This window comes from Meleagris gallopavo, chromosome 11 (genome assembly GCF_905368555.1).
Source record: "Meleagris gallopavo chromosome 11, MGAL_WU_HG_1.1, whole genome shotgun sequence".
NCBI classification, from domain to species: Eukaryota; Metazoa; Chordata; class Aves; order Galliformes; family Phasianidae; genus Meleagris; species Meleagris gallopavo.
The window spans coordinates 8,742,464-8,768,350 of NC_139414.1; the positions used below are offsets into that span (position 1 = coordinate 8,742,464).

At 38.3% G+C, this 25,887-nt stretch overlaps 2 protein-coding genes across 5 annotated transcripts in view; one reads left to right on the forward strand and one right to left on the reverse strand.

Moving 5' to 3' along the window:
• The window catches only part of COL4A4 (collagen type IV alpha 4 chain), a 64,996-nt gene extending 58,037 nt beyond the window's left edge, over positions 1-6,959 (reverse strand). The window contains exons 1-3 of one of the 3 annotated variants that reach the window (XM_031555108.2): positions 5,849-5,938; positions 3,288-3,475; positions 2,714-2,753 (exon numbers count right to left, since the gene is read on the reverse strand). In XM_031555108.2, coding sequence (XP_031410968.2) covers positions 2,714-2,753; positions 3,288-3,343 — 96 coding nt within the window. In that variant the 5' untranslated portion in view covers positions 3,344-3,475; positions 5,849-5,938. Of the gene's footprint in view, positions 1-2,713; positions 2,754-3,287; positions 3,476-5,848; positions 5,939-6,278; positions 6,416-6,847 lie in introns of those variants that run through there. The other 2 variants (XM_085233363.1, XM_085233362.1) reach the window with 2 other exon arrangements.
• COL4A3 (collagen type IV alpha 3 chain) overlaps positions 6,485-25,887 on the forward strand; it is a 60,294-nt gene continuing 40,891 nt past the window's right edge. The window contains exons 1-8 of one of the 2 annotated variants that reach the window (XM_085233361.1): positions 6,485-6,659; positions 17,696-17,752; positions 20,418-20,507; positions 22,564-22,608; positions 23,610-23,654; positions 23,942-24,004; positions 24,664-24,717; positions 25,546-25,572. In XM_085233361.1, the coding sequence (XP_085089487.1) occupies positions 6,579-6,659; positions 17,696-17,752; positions 20,418-20,507; positions 22,564-22,608; positions 23,610-23,654; positions 23,942-24,004; positions 24,664-24,717; positions 25,546-25,572 (462 nt within the window). In that variant the 5' untranslated portion in view covers positions 6,485-6,578. The remainder of the gene's footprint in view (positions 6,660-17,695; positions 17,753-20,417; positions 20,508-22,563; positions 22,609-23,609; positions 23,655-23,941; positions 24,005-24,663; positions 24,718-25,545; positions 25,573-25,887) is intronic. The other variant, XM_085233360.1, reaches the window with a different exon arrangement.

A 25,887-nucleotide genomic window follows, 5' to 3' on the forward strand; every position in this document is an offset into this window, starting at 1 on the left:
GCTGGTGTACCTACTGCTTCACTTAAGCAAGCATAATTCCCATACATGCTATAGTTAGGGACAAAGCATTAGTCTGTGCTGCATCCTGAATTCTTTGGCTTCATTTGGAAAGAAAAATAGATGTACAGGTATAGTTGGGTCTATATTAGACTTTTATACACCCTCTGTTCTGGCAGAGGGTAACTCTGGGACCACAGGGCTGAAGACATGCACTCCTGCATTCAGGATGTGGCCAGATGGCTGGCTGAAAGACCATGACAAACATACAGCAGTTACATAATTGATGTTTGAGGTAAGGTCTGGCACTGCAAAACACTACTAGAGCCTAAAAAGTTTTCTTATACAACAAGCTTGTTTTATATTCAGAAGTCACTGGGCAAGGTGAAAGTCTCAGAGGGATGTTAATACCAGAAGCAAGTGATCCACATCTGATCATTTCTAACACTTCATGTTAGTTATGAAAGAAGCAGCAGATCTTTGAAATTTTTCTTGTTGGAAGACTGACAAATGGTGATGCCTCACCATCTTCAGAGGTAATCCACAAGTTACACTTGTCTGTAAGTATCATAGGAACCTTTCCCAATGTTTGAGTAATAAAATACATAAGTCAGTATTACATATAAAATCCTCCTGAAGTTCTTGTACCTCTCATTAGCACAAACATGCTGGCAAAGTAAAAACAATAAGCAAAAGTTTAATACTACTGCTGTACAAGGTGAAAGATATTACCTACAATCTATGTTGGGCAGTACTAAATATTGAAGCTAAATACAACTAAGTAAGTAGGCTGCATTTAAAAATATTTCAACTGTCATAATTTTAATTTGTAACAATTTTAAATTTATAAACTATCCCATTATGAGACTACTTAACTAAAATTACACAATAGAAGGCAAAACAGGCTGAATACAATCCATGCAACAACTTTATTTAATTTTTGTCTATGAAGTGAAAAACAGTACTATGTACACCGTATTATTATGCTTTATATATCATTAGTTTACTTAGTTCTTGTATCAAAACCTTCCGTTGTTGTCTTCTTGGCACCAAAGGAAGAGACTTCCTTTTCATCAAATTGAAATGAAGAAAATAGCATATTTTAGGAGAAATTAAAGTAACACAAAATGTAATGTCATTAGATTTATGGTCATAACTGAAGATTTTTATCATTCTTTTACATTTCCCAATGTATAATATTAAATATATGCCAATTATACATACCACATGCACTTACTTACAAACTTACTCAAGTGGTTAGAATCTTTATTAGGTCACAAATTCAATAAAATTAAGTATATAAGTGGTGAGTGTGGCTTTGAATAGGATGGCAAGGACTTACAAGATTTAAAAACAACTTAGGTAAACAAGTAAACAGTGATAATGTGAAAAATATTTGCTTAGTTTGGATTTCTCTTTTATTAAGGTCAAAAGCATTTTGTGATTCATTTTAATGATCAACAGAACACAATAGGTTTGTACTTCTATTTTTCAAGGAGAAAACACTGGTAAATACTAGATAACAAGGAAAAATTCTGTTCCTTTTTTTCTACAATATTTTTAGAATATCTGGTACTCCCAAGCCTCAGGACAAGGCGGTATGATAGCCTCTCTCACAGGCTGTTTCTCTTTCACAAACAACTTCCCATGAAATTACCAATCTACTTCATGCTAGTCTTTAACCTAGTTCTTAACAACTTGACTCCACTGGAATGTCAACGGAATGCAAATTTCTAATAACATATAAGCTGTTTCCCTTTGTTCTATTTTTAAAAAAATAACTCTATCTTAACGTTTAAACCAACAAAGGGTGACTAGAAAAAAAAAACAATGCAAGTAAAGTTTTTAATATTTATTTGCAGGAAACAAAGAGGGGGGACTCAAAAAAGTTTTACTGAGGGCGTTACAAAGATGAGGTAAATACAGGGAACAGTACTGAGAGGAAAATATGGGAGATATTAAGACTGTATTATATGTAAAGTTTTTACTTCAAAGAGGTGGAAAGTACAGATGGACAGAGGTCAGCTGTAACATACAGAATAAGCACGATACATGCTATAGGGCTGTGAAGATTATCAAAAGTCTGGAGCACCTCTCTTAGGAAGACACTGAGGGAGGTGGGCTTGTTTAGCTTGGAGAAGAGAAGGCTCTGGGGAAACCTTGTTGTAGCCTTCCAATACTTGAAGAGCGCTTATAAACAAGAGGGGAGAGCAGCTCTTAAAAAGAGGGAAAATTTAGGCAAGATCTCAGGCAGAAATTCTTTACTCAGAGAGTGGTAAGGCACTGGAACCATCTGCTCAGAAAAGCTGTGGATGCCCCATGCCCGGAAGCATTCAAGGCCAGGTTGGATGAGGCTGTGGCAACCCTGCAAATGGCATGGGGTTGGAACTGGATGGTCTTTAAAATCCCTTCCAACCCAAACTATTCTATTATTCTGACAACATAGGCCACTAAAGTGACTTGATGGGAAAGGATACAGAATCAGCACATTATAGCTTTTAAAAAGCATTTAAAGATGCCAAAGTTAGAATGTAGGAGAATAAAAGGAGAAAATCACAAAATAGTTAAGCTGAGAAATCGAAAGGAGGGAATTGCAGAAATACTGAAAGAAACATCACCATTTTCCCACAGAGCTGTAGGTCATTTTGGTGTATATGATATCCTTTTAACTATACCAGCTTATTTACCAACTGTTTAAATACAAATTGTCACTTACCCCATCAATTTCTTGTGCTGAAAAAACAATCAGCAGCCACCTGATTTAAGAGAAGGAGAAAGCTAGTTTACAACTAAACTTCCAATATCCAACCTTCACAAAAACATTACCTCTAAAAATAGGAAGTGTATACACATGGTTGGGGTGATTATTTAGTAAATGTATATTTTTAAAGGATGTGCATCCTATGTAATTTATTCCTTTTGGATCCATGGGCCTGAGTATTAACATATAGGGATGAATAAATGATGTAAAATGATTCTGGGGCAGGCATTCAGGTATGAGTTTGACATTACTTTCACTTCTACAAATAGTATAATTACTTGATTATAGAAACATCTTTCCTCTTCAAACAGATTCAGAATTAGATTTCCTGTTTTCTACTGTTTAAATAGCATAGTATCTGAAATTTAACTGCTCTCAATTTACAGACAAATAAAAATCTAATATAATAAATTACCTGATATGCTTATCGAATTTATGACAGACTAGAGGATCATTTAACTGTTCAATTGAAGCTAAGAATGTATCTTAGCGACTCTAGTTAAAGATTTTAGTGATCTGTAAAACTTACCAGGCAGTTCTGATAAGCCACTTAATTCGTTCAAATGAATCCTTTGTTAACGCCATTTACACTGATTGATGGACATGCAGCACTTTTTTTCTCTGTTTTATAAACAAACCAGCAGCTCTTCTCTTTTCTTCTGCGTGTGGATGGTCTATAGATACCACTCCATCCTGTTGCTGTTTTCTCCTCCAAACCTGTTTCAGATATAGATATAGATATATGATATCCAATTTTACATGAAAAATTACTGGAAAACCAAAATGTGTTACCTATTTAAATACACCATAATGCACAGCTTTATACTGTCACTACATTATACTGTCCCTTTACAAGCAACCTTTTTATCAGCTATCCATTTATTTTCGAGTGATCTATGTACAGATCAACAAGAGAAGGGTACAGGATTTTATTCCAGAAAAAAAATGTCTTCCACAGTAATGAACAAAAAGCATTCTGCATAATTATTTTTAAAAAAACAGTCATACCCACTGATTCTTCTAAAGACTTTAGAAATAAGATGTGACACGTTTCCACAGAAAGGAACTAATGAACTTCAAAAGTATATATATATTGTGTCTGTACTTTCATGACCAGATTTAGCAGTATCTTCTGCAAATTGGGCTGGAGTAGGCATTTGTGTAGGCATCTATATGTGAGAGGCTGGGCTTTTCCTATGGTGCCACCGATTTTCAGTCTTTTTTCAGAGCTGTCTTCTAAATCTGGGAAGGTTAATTTTGAGGATATTGAACACTGCCTAAATAGACAAGGAATCACTTCCTTTGGAGAAGTTTCCTGAGTAAGGAAAGGCAATCAGTTACTGAGAAGGAAACAAGGATCTGAACCTGCAGCCAAGAGGCTGCTCTCTTTTAGCTGCTCAATAGCTGTATTTTCTCTGTAAAAGTAGAGTGTGCAGATACTGAAACATTACTTTCTTGCTTTCTATAATTCAGTGTAACAGCTTTCTAACTAGAACTAATCTGTGGATAATACTGACTCCTATGTGTATGCACAGTATATCCACATCCCACAGTATGAAGAAGAGACTTTGTAAACAACCAGGCGCTAACTAATGAATGAACAGCCTAAGGCAACCAGTCCGTGCTGCAAGGTTACACTCTACATGTACTGAGCAGCTCTCCATTCATCTGCTAAATTCTTACTCTCTTTCTGCGCTCCAGTTTTCCAACTGGAGCCCCAAAGTGATATGCAATTGTCACCAAAACCCAACTCACCTAATTTTCAAAAACCTGGGGCAGGGGAAAGTAGAGAAAGCTTGTACTGTAATGTAATGTGATTTTTAGTCTCCAGAAAACAACCAAGAAGGAAGACAATTTTATAGTGATGGACTCTGATATCACCTCAGCTCCCTTGTGTGCATTTTCCATTTTTGCTTGAAAGCTTATTTTTCAGAAGTTTCCACATGGATTTTCACCATTTATAAACTGATTCAATAGCTTCGTATTATAGTGAAAATTCATTCACTAGATCCTCTGCATATATTTATGTATTTCTTTTCATAACGTTTTTTTCTGCTTTCTTCTACTTCTGTTTCTTCCAATACTTTTTTGCCTCTCATTTGCTTCCCCGTGACCTTTCTGTCCCAGACAACATCACATCTTCTCACTTCTGTGAGAATCTATGCTACCTTTTCTGACTAATACCAGATTAAATGTAAAGTGATATATTCAGGTATCTGTAAAGTGGAGGTGCCTTTGGCTTACGAACAACTCCAGGCCACATTTTTATCCTTATGACTTTTTCTTTCTTTTTTTTACCTATTTTCATATAGTATTCCTGCATGAAAAGCATAGCACAGTTGACAAGTTTAGTAATGTCACATATAAAATGGGAAAATTTACTAATTCCTTCCCTGAGATACGATTTTCTCAGTGTGGTCACCACCTATCTGGCTTGCAAAACATTTTATTTTTTCCCCTCAGTTTCTCTATACCTGCCAGCTTGCTCTCACTGATGCTTGGGATTTGAGAATGAAGGTGACTGCATGGCTGTGATGCACAAGGTCTCTGACATTCTGCTCTGTTCCTCCAGAGACACATTTCTGCTGCCAATCTCAAACTCTTGGGAGAAGCAGCTCCAGTAACTGGCTTTCATGGCAGACTTCATAGAGGCTGACAGTACCTTCTCTGAACGGAGATCTGGTTCTGCTGCCCTCATGCCCACACAAGCAGCTGTTATACAGAACTCAGGGGCCGCTTTGTGCTCCTGGAAGACTCTGGATTTCTATCACACCAGTAGTCCTAATCGACTTTATGTACCTATTGTTATATAGTGAGGTTTTTATGTATCACTTGTAGTGCTTTTTGAGGCCTCTGATGCAGCACTCAAGAACGCTACAACTAAGTATGATGGCTGTGGCCTTGCCAGCTCTTCTCTGGTTCACTATCTCTGAACAGCACTCAGGTAAGATGCCACATTGGACACGCAGCATTTTTGTCAAAATTAAAAATATGGTAAAGTTTCCATCTTGCCGACACTCTACAAATCACATTTCAATCGAGAAAACCTTTCATCACTGTGCGAGAAAGCCCGGGAAGAAGCACTCTCACCGGCTCACGTCTATGCAGCGGAAGGCGCTTTCTCTCCTTAGACGCCTCATCGACAGCACTTCCTCACGGATGAAGGCGGCAGCGCCGTCGGAGGGCGAACGTTCCCGCAGGGCAGCGGCAGCAGCCGGGGCAGCGCCCGGGCGCGGCGCTCAGTCCACGGTGCCGCCGCTCCCCTTCGCGCTTTCCCCTCCGGCCGCGCTCCTGCCCCGCTGCCACCTGCCCTCCCCTCCGGGGCGCTACGGCGACCCCCCTCCGGGCGGTCCCGCGCCCGCTGACACGGCGGCGCCACGGCACCGAGGCGAGGAGAGGAGACGAGGAGCGGTACCCCGGGCCGCCTGCGCTGCCCCGCGGCGTGCCCTGCCTGCGGGTGCCGCGGCCAGGCGGGACGGCCTCAGGTAGTGCCGCCAGGGGCTGCCCCTCAGCCGCTCACCTCGGTTCCAGGCGGGAAAGCCCCGGGCTCCTCGCTCGCGCTGCGCCCGCTCAGGGCGGACGGACGGACGGACGACGGCTGCCCGCGGTGCCCCAGGCAGGAGACACGCGGAGGGGGGGGAGGAGAGGGGCGGCCCGAACGGCCCCGCCCCGACCAGCCCTGTGCCTGTCCCCACCCCGGGGAGCCGGGAGCGGCGAGGAGGGTGCGAGGCGGCAGCCCCGGGGCCAAAAGCCGCGGGCGGGCCGGGGGCAGAGTTCGGGTGCGGGGCCGAGCTCCGCGGGACGCCGCGCGAGCAGCGGGATGGCGGGCGGGGGCTTCCCACAGCGCCTGGCGCTGCTGCTGCTGCTCGCCCTGCCGTGGCCGGGCCGCGCCGCGGCTGAGGTGAGTGCGCGCGACGGGGCGGCGGCGCGAGCTCCCGCGGAGCAGAGCGGTGCCCCTCGGCATCGCGGCAGTAGCGGTCGCGAGGGAGACGCGCGAACGTGTTGCGCTGTGAAATGATGCACCGCAGCCGCGCGAGGCGCGTTTCGCCCGTGTGCGGCGCATCTGAGCATCGCCCCCGGTACCGTTACCTCGTACGGCGCTCGGTCGCGGTTCGTGCACGGGCGCTCGGCAGCGGTTCTCCCGGAGCCGGAGCCGCAGCCCGGCTCGCCCCTTCCCTCCCCGCCGCCCGAGGGCTCCCTGCGGCGCTCCCCGGGGCTCCGCGCGGCGCGGTGCGGGGCGCTGTGTGGGTGGGGCGGCCCCGAGGGAACCGCGAGGCAGCGCCTTCCGTCTGCAGCACCTGCTGCTGCTTTGCTGCAAACTCGCCTTGCAGCGCGGTTTGTCGCTCGGCTCTGATGCACGTGCATCACTGTCGGTCCGTTTGTCTTCCTTCAGTCCTTGCTGAGCCTTTCTCCTCTATTTGGCTGTAACACTTAGATAGCTGTTGCCAACCGGAGCCGAGCAATTAGCTATAGGGCAAACAGGGCAGTGTGGCATTTCTGGTAGATGTCCTCCAAAAATCTGCTGGTTTCAGAAAAGTTCAAGTTCTGCTTTGCCAAACCACTGTCAACAGTATTGGTTTCTCCCTGCATGTTCTTATTGCATGTGGAAACACTGTCAGTCACCTTTATAAGAAAACATTCAGATCATCTACTCAGTTGCTGCTATTGTTGCTTCTGCTGTAAAGATAAACCAAAGCAAAGTAATTAGTAATGATATTTCTTTTAAGATATTGCAGCTATTCCATCCACTTAGTGTGGGTAAGGCTCTAGAAACAGAACAAGCACCTCGTTATCATGTGTTCTTTCATGGCGCTCTGTAATTCACTCTCAGACAAGTTTAGTCATTTAACAATGATCCAATTGTTTTGTTTATGAAGGAATTAAAATACCTCTTGGTTCTTATGTAGAACAGAGGTACTGGATCTGTTTGCCATTTCAGTAAATTACTAATTTTGTGCAAAGTTTTTTCGGGTCTGCATAGAAAGCAAGATGAATAAACTCAACATCTCTCTGTCTTTCACCTACTTTGCTCTTCTTGATTCCATTCTCCTCCTTTGCTGGTACCTCTCATGACCCTAATTGCTCCTAGGACATGAATATCATCATATACGCTTCTGAATGGCTCGTAAGAGCATAGGCTGCATACCATGGACTCCTCCCACAGCACACACTTTCTCTAAGCTTTTATTCTGGCTACATAGATCTATGTTGTTTTTTTTTTTCTACAAGGGAAGGGAAAAGGAGGTGTACTGAGCAGAGACCACATATTTCTCCATAAAGCACTTCACCACTTTCTAGCAAGCACAGTATTATTATTTGCCAGTCTTTCAGCCTTTTTGCCAAGGGTAAATCATGAAGCTCCCAGCTTTCTGGAACACTGTCATAAGCAGATCCTTGTTTACGCTTCTGTCTTAAGGGCTGGATATGGGATGGTAAGAAGTGTCTGCACTTCAAGGTTTCTACCAGTTTTGCTGTTTAAGCAAAGCTTGACCGCAAGGTACTGATTCAGTGATGCCCTGACAGGGGATTTCAGATGTTGTCTAAGATCAGTTAAAACTAGATTTATAACAGATTACCGAGATCAGTTTATAATTCAGCTGTCACAGTTTCTGAGTTGGGTTTTTTGGGCCGAAAATGCTGATATTTTCAGAGGGAAAATTCTGTTCTAAGAATTTTTTTTTTTCTAGATGATGGAGGAAATTAATATTTTAAAACAAGCAGCTTCATTTGACCTCCTAGTTTATGGATAATGTTAACTGACATAAAGTGATTTATTATAGTAACTGAATAAATCACTGCACCTGGAAGAGAGTGCCCATTACAAAGAAAGAGTGTTTATGTTTTAAAATTGTGCTACACATTCATACAAAAATAAATTGATATCTGACAAGTAATCATTGTTTTTGCTGCGTGCATATGTTGTAAGATGTTTTAATATAGGCAAATTTTTAGTGTATGTTTTTTAATAGCTCAATATGTAATTTATTCCCAAATACAAGAAATAAAATTATTAATTTGTGCCTGCTGCTGTTTATATGTCGAATTTTGGTCTTCACAATCATGACTTCCCTGTCCTTAGCAGCTTGAATTTTCTGGCACATAGTAGGGAGTATTATTATCTGCATTCCTGGCCACTGGCATGCTCTAATCACATCTTCTGAAAACTCAGCAGAAGTAGCATCTTCCCATGTCAAAGGCTTTCAGCTTATTTAATGTATTCCTTCACTCCAACTACTGATGTTATAATCCTTCGGATTTTCCCACTGTTCTTATAAATACTTCAGAATAATAGGAGAAAATAAAATCATTTTTTACTCAGGCAACAAGATCTTTCTAATTCCTCTAATATATTTTATTCCTCTCAGAAAAAAAATGAAGAGATTTTATTTTCCACTATTTCATTTTAACAGCAGCTGAAGCTGGTACTATCTTGATAGAAGTGTATAATCCAATTCTCTCTGTTGATACCATTCATGCTTTTCTTTCATGTTTTAGAGTGATGAATATCTTGAAATGAAACATAAATCTAAGCAGTGTTCCCTGAAATTTGCTGTTTCAAATGACACTAATAAGAAAAATACATTGGTCAAAGTAATTAATTCTGAATCAGTGCTGCTTCTTAGTGGCATCGTTCATTTCTGTGATAACACCATGTCGTTCAGGAGAAAAGAAGGTTTCTACTTGAACAAGATTCTTGATTGTAAGATGCTCATCACCTCACATTACCTGTATTTTTGTCGTAACACAATTATTGTATTAGCTCACAGGATGAAGTCAAGTATTGTGTATTTTGTACTTACAGCAATCATTATTCTTTGCATTTTTTTTCCATCGTTGCAAAGGAGGAGGGATAGCAAATTTAGTGACTACAAAGCTTGAGAAGATCTTTTTTCCATCCTTTTTCTCCCTTTTGTTTGCAACCTGTGAGTAGGCACAATGTGTATATTACACAATTAATTTCTTTTTCCATGGATAGAATTCACAGGCAAATACTTGTAAGCTTTTCTTCTTCTTGCAATGTTTTTTATCTGTTTGTTTGATTGGTTTCCTAATTATATGCAAACTTTATTACTGTCAGAAATAGGTCTTAATGTATGGCTCTGGGAGTGATCAATACAAGGTTCTAGCTCAGACATGAGCATCTCTAAGCCTGCTAAGAATGGGATGCAGGCTGACTGACTTTGTGTAGCCAGGGATCAAAATGCTAGAAGGACAAAGCAGTGTCACAGTGAGAATGTTCCTTTTCTGCCTCCTCTGGAAGCACCCAGGCTCTCTGTTGCACGGAGCAGCTGAGAGGGGAAGACAGGCACCTGAATATACAAAAGAAAGTTCACTGAGCATGTTAGAAAAACAAGTTCTTTGTGAAGTGCTCTCTTTGACTTGGTTCATATGATCCCAAGTCTGAAGTCAATGGAGGTGTTACTTCGATAATTGGGCCTAATTTATACTAGCCTATTCTGATCCTGATTGCTTGAGTAATAAGTTGTTATGCAGCCATCATCTCCGTAGAGAAGCAGGCCAGTGTCAGGGTGCTGCTGAGCTGTTTTTCTCACTGGGCCAGGATCAGGGTTAGCATAAATTGGCACAGTTGCCTTCATGTTAGTGCATCAAAACTGGTGGAGTTCTGCTCACTTACGCCACGTGTGAGCTTGCTCTGGTGGCCAAGAAAAGTGTGCAGTTAGAGCTGTATGCTGCAGCACGCAGTTGAAAGATGCTGAACCCCAATAGGGTTTCCTTGTAAAACACCTGTGAAACATGAACTGCTAACACTTAATGTTGCTTTTTCTAACAAATCTGCAAAGTAAATGCACATTCAAACAAAACTGTATAATTCAAGTTATATTGCTGAGTGAATAATATTAAAATGATCAAAGTTAGCAGATAAACACTGTTTCTTTCTTCATTGTTTTGTATTTCTAATAGAAGTAACAGCATTTTATTTTGAGGTCTTTGCTAGTGATCTGTTCAGCAATACCTAGAGCTGGTTTATCATAACAGGTCTGTGAAACAAAATACTTTGCTATTAAGGGCAGCTAGTATGGGATGTCCGGTCATCTGTTTTACTGTCACATTCTCACCCTGCTGCCTAACAAAGTAACAGTAGAAGGCTCAGTGTGTTGGCATGGATTACAGGAGCCTAGGAGGAAGGTGAAATACAAAAAGGCTTTTTTCTTCTTAACCGTTTACAGGCCTTGCCTCTCTTGTGCACAGAAAAGTTTCTATTTTGTTGAGTATTCTTAGCTTTATTTTCTTTACTTGTCTTCTATTTTAGCTTAGCAGTTTTATGGTAGAATACAAGGCTCACAGGTTTAGAGGTGTTCCATTTGGCTTGGTTCAGTGAAGGCTTTTTAATTGGGGCTTTAAGCTGCATTTTTTCCACAATTTGTTTTGGAGGAAGCTGCAAGAAAAGGCAACCTTTCTTGGTTGTTTTTTTTTTTTTTTTTTTTTAAATCTGTGTAATCACAAAGCCTTTTAAAAAGGAAAAACCAAAGCATGTGCAAAGCTTTCTGTGAGCAAGCCACTGTTGCTTTCATAGCTATTTGCACCACTTAACAGAAGATGCACACCAGGAATTCTATGAATATACAAATATACAGGCCTGAGGAGACAACATTTATGGTGAATACCATTCCCACACTTAACAGCTGGGAAGAAATACAGTGTGTGATGTAACACTGATCATATTAAGGTAGAATAGCAAAAAACAGCTGGTTAAATTATCTGAATTATTTATTAGCTTATTCATTTAAGACCACTCTCTCTTAGAAAGGAAGAGCACGGATGAATAAGCTATTAAACACTCTTAAGATTTTGCTGCACAGAAAATTCTGTGACTCGAGTTGCCTAATCTTTTTTTCCCTGTGGAAAGGAAGAGTATTTGTTTGTGTTGTCCCTTAGCTCTGTTCAAGATCAGAAGAAAAAAAACACAAAACAAAAAAGCATAGGGATGGCATTTATGGGGCTGCCTGGGAAGGTTTTACCAGTTTGAGTATAATATGAACAGTTAGCTCCAGTTTCTGATTGGCCTCATCACCCTCTATGGAAATTGTGAAGTAAGATATTGGTCACTGGAAGTATAAAAAATTCCTGTGTTCTAGCAGAAAAAAAAACAACGCTGAGACTCTTTCTACTTAAAGAGGGAATAATTTTGTATCCTCTCCATAGAACAAAAGCAAGACAGGAAAAAAATGCACCCACCATAGATTAATTTGGCAGTTTCAACTGCACCCAAAATGAGACACTGCGTAATTGAGGCAGCTTCTACAGCACAGGCCTCAGTGGTCATCACTGAGCTCACAAATTTTGACTGGTAAAAACTCAGTGGTCCTTTTCTTCTAAATGATGATGTTTTACTTGTTTGACGCTGAATGGATAAGTGTAGTAGAAAATTTGCAGGTATTTTAAGTGATTTATTTTCAAACACGTAATTTACCCCACTTAAACACAGACAAAAGATACCAGAAGTGTAATGAAAATTTTGTATCCGTTTCACTGTTCCATGTAAAGCTTTTGTTGTTGGCTTGTTTTTTTGTGATAAATATGAATACATATAATGAATGTATTTGGCCAACTGTATAAAAATGTCATTAAGCAAAGTTCTTATTTAACATTTTTTTTGTTTGTTTTAAAACTGATTTAGTTTTCAAAACTGTTTAAAAATTCTGAAGTGAAAAGAGTTTTCATACACACATGCCCATAATATCATAGAAAGTTGTCTAATTGTTAATTTACAGCAGCATCTCCTGTTTATCCATAGTGTTTTAACATAAGTTTTCAGTTGGTTTGCAGATGCAATTATGAACATATCTTTGTATTACATAAAAGAACAGATCCTTCCCAAAAGAATTCCAGACAGCTTTAAATTAAGAACAGAAAGTAAAGAGGTTCTTATCGAATATAGGTAGGTGCATGTTGGATGTTCATTGATCACAAATTGTGTATTTATTAATTATACACAAAGCAGTGCTTTTGTGAAATGATATTAACATTATTTTCCTGTGATCATAAATGCTTAGGACTTCCTTTTGCACCTCATACTGACAGCAGCACATGCCCAGCATTCTAAGGTCCATTATACTGAGAAGGAGTATTGCACTCCCTGTGCAAGGATCCCAAAACAAGTGTTTAATGGAGCTTATTTAATAACAGCAATGTCTGTGGCGTTACAGTTGTCTTCCACAGCATCCCCTGAGGTCAGCTCTCCCTGCGTAAAATGTTATTGAGTTGTTTATTAATTAAAGTGGAAGCTTTATTTCTTTGTAATGAAAAGTGAAAAACAAAATAATTTTTTCAGGTGCAAGGCATTCATCTGGTAGGAAGAATGCTATGAATTCTGATAGCATTCATTGCTGCTAACAGGAGTCTTTTAAGGTAGGAATGTCTGGCTGCCTTTCAGTTCACAAGTGACTACACAATATTTCAGGTTTTGGGAACTGACATATTTTCCTTCATCTGATCATCTCCTATTTCTGTTCTATGTTGTCCATACTTATTGAAGTCTTAATAATTTGGTTTTGTTGTACTGGTGCAGCAATCACTAAAAAAACACAAAGTTCTTCGTGGTCTTTGATAATTTTAATGAATTCATGTTTGATGCTTAGAATGCATGAAAAACTTTTAGTATACAGATATCAATTGTGAGAGTGGTATTTTGTTTTGATAGCAGTGTTTTGGAGCGAGGGGACTTCATTCTCCAGAACCTTGTAGACTACATGATGATTTACGTTTGTACAGCACGAGGAACACGCTGCCAAGGTCACGTATCTACTAACCGTGCCTAGATAGAATTACTAACTGTGTTAGTCTAGCTAAGTATCTTAATATGAGCACATCTTAGACTCAGGAAAAAAAAGATTTTTCTTATATAGCTTTTCCAGTAAGAACTTTTTTCCAGACAGCTGTGTTCTCAGATTGTCTACTTGGGCAGGTTAGGACAAATCGTTAAAAACATGATTGTGTCCAAGCCAGAAGCTTCACCTAGTGCCATAGTGCTCTTCAGAAAGTGCTGTGTCTCTGAGCAGCATATATCCCCCAGCACAAGTCTGTTGTGCAGATAATTGCTAAAGCAAAATTTCCCACTTACTACAAACATAATATTTTACAACCATTTTTATTAGATGTAACAGAAAACACATGGTAGAGATCATTAGAGAAATGGGTCTTTTGTAGTTTTAAACATTATGTGAACATCAACTATTTAAGCAATATTATTCTGTATGCTCAGTTGTGGTTTATAGACACAGCTGGAATGTGTAAAGTGATTGCTTTGCACTGAGACAGCTCAAGAGGAATCTCTGTGTGTCAGCAGTCTTGAAAATTCATAATCAGTGCTCTTTAAGGAGTTGGCTCGCTGATACATAATTTTTAATTACTATTAAATCTAAGAGAATCTAAGAAGAAATCTAAGAGAAAATATAGAAATAGAAAACTGGAAACTAGCAGATAATTTATTTCTACTTAGAAAGAATTATTGTGATGACCTGCAAAATTATAGACAGCTCAGGATACTGTTATTGAGCACAAGTTGGGAAAGCCAATGAAAAATAAAAGGGAAATAAAGAAAAGGAGAAGAAAAAGTATTATCACTCAGAAAAATATATATATATATCTTGTCCAACAAACCTGGTTTCATGTTTCAGTGGTTTCAGTGGAGTTCTTCTTTAGAGATCCTTGAAGTTAGAAGATAAAAACCCAATGACAGGATAAGTGAGATACTAATAAAAATGACATTTAAATGAAAAATCAGACTACAGTTTTAATAATGAGCATGATCAGCTGCTAGAGCCACCAATGAAGGAAAGTGAGATCTTCACTACTCATTTGAGAAAAGACACCTGGGCTATTTTTACTGTCTGGTGTAATTAAGGATGTCACTTGCACTGCTCTTAATTCATGTTAAAATTCCTCATGTTGAACAGTCATCTTTCATTTGCATTAACCAGGATTTACCTCTGGAACCAGAGGTGTTCATTCATGAAATTAAAGACCAATTGGGCCCAAAATGCAAATTTAAGCCTTTCTTCAACAGAATTACCATATTTCTACAGAACACGTTTAATTTCATCTCACTTTTCATCTGAATGCCTTTATTACTCATCTTGTGTGGTTTTGATAGAGACTTCAGTTGAAGCCTACTTATAGTACGTGATACCTGATCTTGCCACAACATACTTTGCTGCATCTCTATTTTTGGTGCAGATTTACTTATTTGTGTTGTTTTTTTTTTTTCTTTTTAAATGTGTACATGTATTTTATAGCTGACCTACTCAACTCTTCTCCAGGTCTAGAAAAACAAACACTGCCTCCTCTGCCATCCTAGATCTCTTTATAGAATTGCATGTAAGGAGAAATATTGGCTCATCATCCTTTCCTCAACAACACAGTGTTTTTCTGCATGTTTTGTTTTGTTGTCTTTGTTTTGTTTGTTCATTGTTTTTTAAAATTTTGGTTCACTGCTTAATTCATTTGATTTGTTGTTCGTAGAGGGACTTTGCTTTGTTCTTTGGCCTAGATTTTTGGATTGGAAATCTAGTTCTATTTTCCTGTCTACTTGTTTGAAATAAATTGAGTCGATTACAACAAGTCACAGAACTGAAAAACGTGCAGCCAGTATGTGGCTGCAGTAATGCATCTACTTCAAAGTCCTTATTGTGAGAAATAATGTTTTCATAACTAATATTAAATGCCTCCATTGTATAACTTGACTATATACTACTGTTGTGTTATGGTCCTTTGATAAAGAAGATGCAGGCATCTTATAAGGCTGTGGAGACATCCAGGCAACATCAGTGGTGTAAGTGAGCAATGATTTTTTGGTTCACAGCTCCTTTACAGAAGGCATAATCCAATCTTATGTAAAAATCATATGCCAAAACGTTTAGTGTTATCCAGCTGTCTGTCTGTGTAATGTAAAATCATCTTTGGTCTTTTCAGTTTAGTTTAAAGTTATCTGTGTTCACAAAGAGATCTAAATTGATCTGAAAGCTAGCTAATGGCAAATCAAGCACATTCTAAGCATTCTCACTTTTTGAAGAAAGGCTCTTTTTCTTCAAACAGTTAAATAACACTGATTAGTTATATAGCATCATAAACTTTTACATGTTCCTGCATTTAACTTTAGATTGATCTGTGATTATAAGTTAAAAGAAAAAGTTTCTTTGCTATCCATACATACTATTTTTCCACAGATTGTATCCATTATGGAAGAATAATTTCCCTTGCTTATTTTTCTCCACGTCCTGAAAACTCTATTTTGCATATTAGTTCTGTAATGAACCTGCTTTTGATATTACCTATGTGATTAGAAATAAGGTGCAACTTCATTGAGGTCTATAGAGATATAGTAGCAAGTAGCCAATACTTGCAATAATAGAAAGTGATGTCTATTTTTCAGGAAAGCTCGGTGTGGTCAGTAAGAGTGTGCTCCTGGTTGTACTGAATAAGTCAGGAGAATTTGGAATATTTCAGGCATTTTTTCTGAGTAAGCAGCATCTTTCCTGGGCTGATGCGTCTACTAAATTTATAAGCTAAATCTTTGCTTTAGCAGTTGAGTTTGCTGAGTAATTGGGTCTCATAGATTTTGCAGCTAATCTACAACTCGCATATGCAAGCCTTAAGAATGTGGTAGCTTGAGTCACTCACCAGCTCTGTACAGCAGTAACATGTGGGACCTGCAATTGAGAACTACCTTTATTGCATACTGTATGTTTACATCTTCCCTTTGTAAGCTGAACGCTAATCAGGTTCCAGTTTTATACTGCTTATCAGATGTGTCAGTAAGATGCACTGTTTTGAAGAAAATAACTATTGGTGTTGGAAGGCATTGACATTGAATAGGAAACAAGAATGTTGATTGTCATATAGGTTGTTTTCAGTTCATTTTGAGATGTCTGTAACTTTATACTTGTGTATTTATACTCAAAGTCTTCTTCAAGATTTAAATAGAAATTTTATATCATTCTATCTTAAAGGCTTTAATCCCTTTAAAAATACAATTATTCAATTTTTTCTGAATTTTATGCAACTTGTAAAAGTACTCTTAAAACTGATATAGGATATTTGTTACTTTCCTATTGTTTGGAACTCTACCATAGTATAAGTAATTGTGATAAATATATATATTAAAATGAGAAGGTAACCTGAAAAATAACCTTCTTTCTACAGGGATACAATTGAAAAAGTCATTCAGCAAAAGCTTCAAAAGCAAAGGGAAGGGTTTAAGTATACAAAGAAAAACAATAAACACAGTATACTCCACCTCTGTATGAGATACATAGCTTCAATAATCCTAACAATGTTTTAATATGTAAAAAATTTACATTAAGATTATTTTACTACACTGAGATAGGATATGTCCACCTGAGCATGGAGAAGTCTGCTGCAGAGTCATCCCAGATGGGCTTGGCTAGCTCAGGTCCTGACTGCATGATAGCTGTAGCAGGAACAGGGCACAGAGAGGTTAACATTTCTCATACTCCCCAGGGGATCTCAGATGTGTTTTGCAACTCTGCTTGAGCTCCCTGCTCAAACTGAGTACATGAGCTAGCTGATGTAGTTATACTTTCTATCAAGTTACTTACTGAATGTCTTTTTTTTTTTTTTTCACTAGTTTACTATAAATTTTAAAATGAATCATCGGTGTTTAGTGCTCTGATCCCAAACTGTTGAATTTTAGACTTTGTATTGATGTTAATTGTTTGTCAAGCACGGCTTCTTGGCCTTCACCCCAATTTTAAAGGGAAACAGCAACCTTACATGTCTCAAAACACTGCACTGAGCAATATTCTGTTGGGAGTTGCCACTCTTCATGAACATTTTTTTTAAGTTGTTATCTTAAAAACAAACAAACAAACAAAAAAGTTCTCATTTGTCCTTCACCAAGAAACATGATGAGGAAAATGATTTTATTATATAATTTGTCTTTTTTTTTTTTTCCAGAACTGTGTATGCAAAGGTAAAAGCCCCTGCTTTTGTGATAGCGTGAAAGGCAATAAGGTAAGAGCAAATATATATTTCCTAGGATTAGTTTATATTTAATGCATTAGTTGAGTTGATACAGCAAGTGAGTTTATTTTGTGCTGGTATTCTGTCAGTGAGGTCTATGGTGAATTGTAAAGGCAATACATTATCTCACAAAAAAACAGGTTAAAATAACTCTGGACACTGATTAAGAATTTAAAATATATTTATTAATCAATTTATATTTATTAATATTAATTAATTAATACTTGTTTACAGTTTTGTGTGATGTTTGGTTAGGTTCCTGTTATAAACTCCTAGCAAATACTTTCAGTTCTCACTATCCTGGCAGCATCAGCTCTCCTGTTGCAAATTTCATAATGGCATTGTGTTCATTGTACTTTTTTTCTACCTCTGGACCTTGCCTACCTGCACCCACCACTGGCCTCACCTTTTCCAGTTCCTGACGGGAAGATTCACACTCTGGTATCAAACAGAGAAATCTGCAGACCGAGATGAGTTTCTGGGTCCTGACCACAAACACTTTGTCAGGAGCAGGACAACAGTGTCAAGTCTATCAAAAATAACAGAACTGCAACTCTGCCTGTTGCCAATAGTTGCTTGGCAGAGGCTCAGTGTGGCTTTTAGACAAACCTGAATTACACAAATGCCAAAAATTCTTTCAAACTCTCTCGTGTAGTTTGAAAAACAACTGATTCACAATGAAAGGGGCATTATTAGAGAAGTCATGGTTGTAGTCCAGGGTAACTATGGGACACAGTGTTTGCTATACTAAACCTTAACAATAGGTTTCAGATGTGTACTCGCCATGATCTCAATATACACTTAGAGTTGTGGTCATTCCCACTGATCTATACATTTGGATGGTAAAGAATCACTCCTGACTTCTCTTCTGTAATTATGTGTGAAATATGTCATACTGCACCACTGCTATTCTTAACGTCTAGGAAGCTTAGTTTTGGTAGTGGAGAGAAGTTCTCTCATAATAAAATGTGAAAAGTAAGAAAAAATAATAAGCTGCCCACTAAAAGAGAAATATTAATGAGTGAACACCCACAACTTGTCTTCATCAGTTCCCTTTTAAATCTACTGAGCAATTAGTAGGTAACACTGCTGAAGGTGAGGACAGTTTACATTCATTGGTTCATTTTCACAACCGTTCAACATTAAGAAATTCTCCAACCTGAAAAATCTTGATATGTCAAGAAGAAAATGTGGGTAAAACTGCAAGTGCAGAATGGAGATGAGTGGTCAGGCACACATTTCTTCTCTGCAGCTGATGTGCATCCCACAGCTCGCTGCAGTGTGTTGTGCAGTAGTTTCAGAATTACTTTCGTTTTCTATGGGATAGTACCACACCCCCTCCAGTGGCACATCTTGGTACATTTCCTTTTTTGCCTTCCTTGGGATGGCACTGACTGAAAAAAATGATTTGTTATAAAAAGCTGTTCCTGTTTGTGATACGGATCTCATAGACACTTTGTAATGCCATCTCCATCCTTTATTTGTGATTATATATTCTGGGATCATTTTCTGTGTTTATATATATGTGTATATATACATTCACAATTCAGATGATATTTAAAATCTGGTGAGGTTTTGAGGGGTGAGAATTGGTGGAGATACAAGCCAAGGTATTTTCAGATCCTGAAGTCTTTTTTTGGAGCCTATCTTGTACATTGAATAGTAAGATACCGGTAACATAACTTATGCACAGCAGAATTGCAAATGCTTTTTGTGTGCAAGTCCCCTCTGATAAAACAGCATGAAAACAGACTTCAAAGGAGTTGATAACCCCATCCTCTCTCTTCCATCTCACACTGTGATATAAACAGTCCTGAATAATTAACTCTTCAATGAAGTCATAGAATCATAGAATGGGTAGAAGAAGTGAAAGAGATCATGCTAAACTGCTTCTATCTAAAGAGTTAAGTCTTTTCTATGAGTTCCTAGGCCTGAAGTACTTTATTTTAACCAGGATAAAACTTGCATGTTTGTTATGTTTAACTAAAAAACTGAGAGTGCCCTTCCTGATGTAAGTTCACCTCCCTTATTCTACTTGGCTAACTTTAGTCTTCCTTGTTTCCTTCACATGGTTTTGTTATTTGGATTTGGCCTTTAGAAAAGGACATGAAAATATAATTGTATGGCTTAATCTTTGAGACACAGTAAAATGTTAAAATGCTGTAATTTAAACTGAACAGTTTTACTACATTTTCACTTTCACTGATTCTTCCATGGCTTTCACGAAGAAAGGTATTAATGATTTGGAACTGGTCTTGCTGTATAGCAGCAGTCATTATGTTTGCCAAACAGAAATTAGGAGTGCTATGGTGATTTCAAATCTGTGTTTCTTGTTGACACTAAACATGGGAAAGAAATATTAACGAGAAATATGTATCACCTACTTTCCTAAACTTTTCATGCTGCCAGTTAAATTCTGTACTCTGTGAAAACTTGAATACTCGTGTCTTCTGATATCTTCATAATTAGCATGTTCCTCTAGTGAGATTATGCAGGCTAGGCAGAGCCCAGGTCAGTATGGGGAAGAGTTATCTATCTGCCACAATAGTAGACAGGAATGTAGAAGTTCAGAGGTACTAAAAATAATGAATGCCTTACAAATTAGTTATCAAAAAGAGAAATCAGCAATATTTTCAAGACTTCTTAACATTTACAGGGTGAAAAAGGCTTCCCTGGTGTTCCAGGACCACCTGGTCATAGAGGCTTTCCAGGTCCAGAAGGGCCTCCAGGACCACAGGGACCAAAGGTAGGTTTCAGTGGTGAGACAAAGACACTAGGTTTGTACTTGAATGTGGAAGTAAGATATGCCTGGAAAAAGAATTATTTTTAAAAAGAATAGGAAAAACAACAACAATAACAACAACAAAACCATGTTGTATGGGACTTCAGAAGTTCAGGCCATGATTCAGATTGATCACCTGAGGCGAGCAATGAGTCAGCCACGGGAGCACAGGTGAAGGCAATTCACCTGTGCTGCAGGAAGGGGTGGAGCCTGGCTGCACCTCTCCTAGACCCATTTGAGAGCTGACCCCCAGTGGGGAAGAATCTCTTCTGGAGATCTGCTCCGCTGGAGTCTATCATGTGAGCATCCTTTTTTTCTAATCTAGTATAATAATTACATCGGCTAAATTCTTGGATATAGTATATTATCTGTATATTCATTGATTGTACACCATATGTTCAGGAATCTCCCATTTAGTGATTGTTGTTAGGTGGTCAGAAGCTGCAACGTTCAGTTTTGAATGACTAGAAGTAGGTGATAATATAAGTTTTTGTGCAAAAGCACTTGGACTGACTTGCTAGAGGCAAGGAACATACATCTAAATACATTTCAGTAGTATAACTGCAATTTTGTCTAAACAGCATGCTCTGACATTTGTTGCTAGAAAGAGGGGAAACAAGCTATTACTGAGGCAAATAATGGAAAATAGATTTAAGAAAAATTGAAGCAAAATATATTTTTTCAGTTAAATCTTGGTCCGTCTAAGAAATGCCTTATATTTACCTGAACTCTGGGGAGAATGACTTTGATGACTTAGTCTTACTTGCCAACATGCCAAAAAGTCAAAGTATGAATTTTCAGTAATTTCTGAATAAGCCGTTTGGAAAAAAAAAAAAAATTATAAATAACATGTTTGGATTATTTATTCTTATATATTTATATGTCCTGAAGACCTACATTCCTGCTATTGTCAATAAAATCACTCTTTGGTGAATAAGCTATTTTAAAGTATGGCCTAAACTCCGACATAGTGTAAGTTAGGAAGAAAGGCTGACAGCACTGCCATAGTCGCAGTACATCTAGGGCCCTCCATCCTGTGGCTCCACACTTTATCTACACCTTTAAATAAATGTTTCTTTATTATTTCAATTTGTTTGTGTGTTGTTGCGTTATGTTCTAATTTCTCTCTTCTCTTTTGCTGAACTGATACTTACGGTAAATCTTGTAGATGTTGATGAGCTGTTTATGTAAGCTCATCAACTACATAAAAAAGTATTCAGTCATGCACTTCCCTTGTAATAAGTGATAATAACTTCTGCAGAATGGCAAAAAGAACTATTTATCTAGTGAGGACGTCTCTGTTTGCCTGAACATCATATATTGAAGTATACTTGTGTTAGCTTTTACTAATCCAGTGCATGTGATTTTATCTTAAATCAACTGTCAGGAGGATTTTGGGAGCTGTGTGGTTCTGTACATTCCCCATTTCCTTTCAAGGTAGAATAAAAGTTCTCTCATATTATCAGTAATGCTCTAAATATCTTGCAGTAATTCTAGCAGATTCTCTCTATACTGTGCTGTGACAGGTTCTGCTGTCTTTCTTTCAGCTCACTCTCTGTGTAGCTCCCTTTAAACCTGCTCCTAGGTTTCCTTTCTAGACAAAACAGCACAGGTTAGAGTGGCTGGTACCTGAATATAGCCAATCATTACATTGACATCATTCATGCCTAGGAGGTGAAAAACTCTTGAATATTGATGAGGTTTCCAGCTCTTTCCTCACAGAGAGGTCCTCATAGTTTCAACAGATCTTTAGGAACTGCTTTCTTAAGATGTTGATGTTGTTATTTTTTGAGCTATGATGAGGTATATCTCCTATAAACAATGAAAGTGGGGCAGAATGCCACCATGTATAGAAGCTGGATTAAATGCTTGTTTCTTTTAGTGTTGTAATAGACAAATCCTATATATATTTATATAGTTGCATATGCACATGTTGGTACTAATATTAAAAAATGTTGTATACCCTGTTTTGCATTTGCTCTATTATATTGAAATATGCAGTTGTTCATTTCTGGTTTAGGGTTCACCAGGGCCTATGGGCTTAGCTGGACCCAAAGGTATACGAGTAAGTACTTTTCTTTTAAACAAGCTTGTATGTATTAAATATCCTGTTTAAAGCTAACAGTAACTTGTGAAAAATGAGTTTATATGACAGAAAGAAGGGATGCCATCCAAAGTGGTCCGGACAAACTTGAAAAGTGGGTTCATGTGAACCTTAGAGGTTCAACAAGGCCAAGTGCAAGGTACCGCAGCTTGTCGGTGCAATCTCAGATGCATCTGCAGACTGGGACAAGAACTTATGGAGAATAGCCCTGCAGAAAAGAATTTGGGTGCTCTGGTAAATGAGAAGCTGGGCATGAGCCATCAGTGTGTGCTTGCAGCTCAGAAGATCAACTGTATCCTGGACTGCACCAAAAGAGGGGTGCTCAGCAGTAGGAGGGGAGGTGATTTTTACCCCGCTCTTATGAGGCTCCATCTGGAGTACTGAGTCCAGGCCTGGGGCCATCAGCAGAAGACATAAAGCTTTTGGACCAGGTCCAGAAGAGGGCAACAAAGGTGATCAAAGGGCTGCTGGTTGAGGGAGCTGGGCTTGTTCAGCCTGTATGAGAGAAGGCATCAGAGAGACCTCATTGTGGCCTTCCAGCACTTAAAGGGGGCTTAGAACTATGAGGAAGACCAACTGTTCACAAGCGCAGGTAGCGATAGGACAAGGGGGAATAACTTTAAACTAAAAGAGGGGAGACTTATGTTACACGTTAGGAAGAAATTCTTTACCCAATTGTGGTGAGACGCTGGCATATGTTGCCCAGAGGAGCTGTGTGTGCTGCATCCCTGGAGATGTTCAAGGCCAGACTGAATGGGTCCCTGGGCAGCCTGATCAGGTGTATAGCAACCCTGCTCGTGGTGACAACCCAAGCCATTCTGTGATTCTATGCCTTCAAACTATTTTTAAAATTTATGCCATGGAATGTGTCATTCTATTTATGAATATGACAAAAAGGAAAACTGTATGATGAGATTTTCCCTAATATGAGCGATGTTGTTCTACTGTCTTTGTATGATTAGGGAGTCCCAGGAATACCTGGATTTTCAGGTCCCCCAGGCCTTCCAGTAAGTAAAAATGAGTCTGATTTATCAAATTTTTCTCTTAAAATACTCTTCAGTACACAATTATGCTCAACCCAGCATACTCACTCCAGTGTCAACATCTGAATTCTCTGTCAATTAACCTAGAGATAACAATCTTTGCATCAGCAATTCTTACTCATTGTAATGATTTCAGTACACTTTGTAATCTATCAAGTCTTGTGAAACACTGTTCCAAACTGTTTCAGTGTTGCTGTAGGGTATGAATTTGCAAAAACAAAGCTTGTGTCAATTTTGCACATGTTTTTTAGGGTGAACCAGGAATTGCTGGCCACCCTGGGCGCTCAGGTGTTCCAGGTTGCAACGGCACAAAGGTACAAACCAAGCTGGTTGTGATTGTGATTGGCTATGTTTGGGAATGACCAAAGCATTCTTATTTTTTTCCCCCAATATACAACAATTTTGGTTTATTTTGGTTTGTGACTTTATAGACTAGAAAAAAATTGAATCATGACAGTTAATAATGGAAGGAAAAGCACTGTCTTTATGTGTAGAAATAATTAAATAATATAAGTTAATGTCCTGTGCTGTTAAGAAATATATAATGTTTATTTTGATAGAAAGAAATTATTTTGCCTAAATTCCAGAAGACCTAATCAGCTTTGCCCAACCAGTCCTTCTTTTAACATGGGTAATGGAAGAGGAAATCAGTTCATTTTGATTTACCTGTATCTAGCTTGCAGCTGGCAATTCATAAATTCCAAGGGCAACTAATAGAAAAATATAATATAAAGAAAGAATTCAATCTGAAAGAGGAAGTCAGAAGAATGCCTTTTATGGAAAATCATGCATTTTATAGAAAAACAGAAAACTGGTCTGACATAGCTAATAAATCCTGATCTCTGACTTGTAAGGTCAGGCTATGCCACTTCTTTTAATGTGATAGTAATTATAATTTTAGTGTGATAACATTAAAAAAAACCTCTATTTTGCTATAACAATAATATGCATTAATAATTGCTCTTAATTTTAGGGTGATCGGGGTTTCCCAGGTCCTCCAGGTAGAAGAGGTGCTCCAGGCAATCCAGTAGGTGTCTGTGAAATTCATGATTTATGCATTTTTTTCTGCATACAGGCACTCAGTGAAGGAGTTTTGTAAAGCCTTATATTAGCTGGTATTGACAACAGTTGAAATACATAGGTATTCCCAATTTATTAACAGTGAATAGAGCGCAGTAAAGAAACAAAATTTAAAAGTGATGCTTAATCTGCTACGTTAGGCCTCAACTTTTTAGGCAATGAATGCGTGTGAATTCATTATCTGATATTAGCTCTATAATGACTCAAGGCATAGTCATGAAAATTTAACACTCGCATCTCTAAAGGTGTACAGGATGTATTTAAATAGATTCCATTTTCAGTTCATGCCTAATACCATTGAGGATACAGCCTACTTAAGCCAATAACAGAACTAGGAATTAAAGCCAAGACTTTTATTGTGGCTGCGTTGCTTTTACCCAATTTTTTTTTTTTCTATGTAGAAATTTGCTTTTTAAAAAAGCTTACAGACAACAAATAGAGAAAGGAATGCTACCTGTCAAGTTCTAGTGACTTCAAATCAGATAATTTCTAAACATGATCTTTATTGTACCAACTCTCCTGTTGCTTTATATTAAATTTTTTTTAAGATCTGACCTCAAGACTGTTCTGTATGCATGTGTAGAACTGCAACAGTGTGTCTGGACTACTTTTTGATAGTATGTCATTTTTTTCCTAAATTGAAATCAGGCTATACACTGTGTTTGTGAAAATAAATCACTTCAAGAGCACTGAGTTTAATGAATATTTATAACATGTCTGTTCACCATTGTTGCTTGCTTTTCTGTTTTATTAATATGATTGTTCATCTCTGTAGGGTATTGCTGGCATCAAAGGAGATAAGGTCAGTCATTTACATTATATTATCTGAAATACTTATTGGAAATCAAGACTTAATATTCATGTTTGCTTCTGAAAATGAGTACTTGATGTCATCATTCACAGAAAACAGGTTTATTTTCCAGAAGTACAACAAATTTTGTTTTGGCCTGTACTCATTCTGAGATACAAAATTGTATTTTTTTTTCCAATTCCTTTAACTACAGTTGTTGGTTGTTATGAATTTGTCTTTCAAGCATGCAAAGAATTAAGCTCTTCCTCAAATAGCTTATGGAATTCATATGGAAACCTGTGAATGCACTAGAGAGTAGTTAAAGAT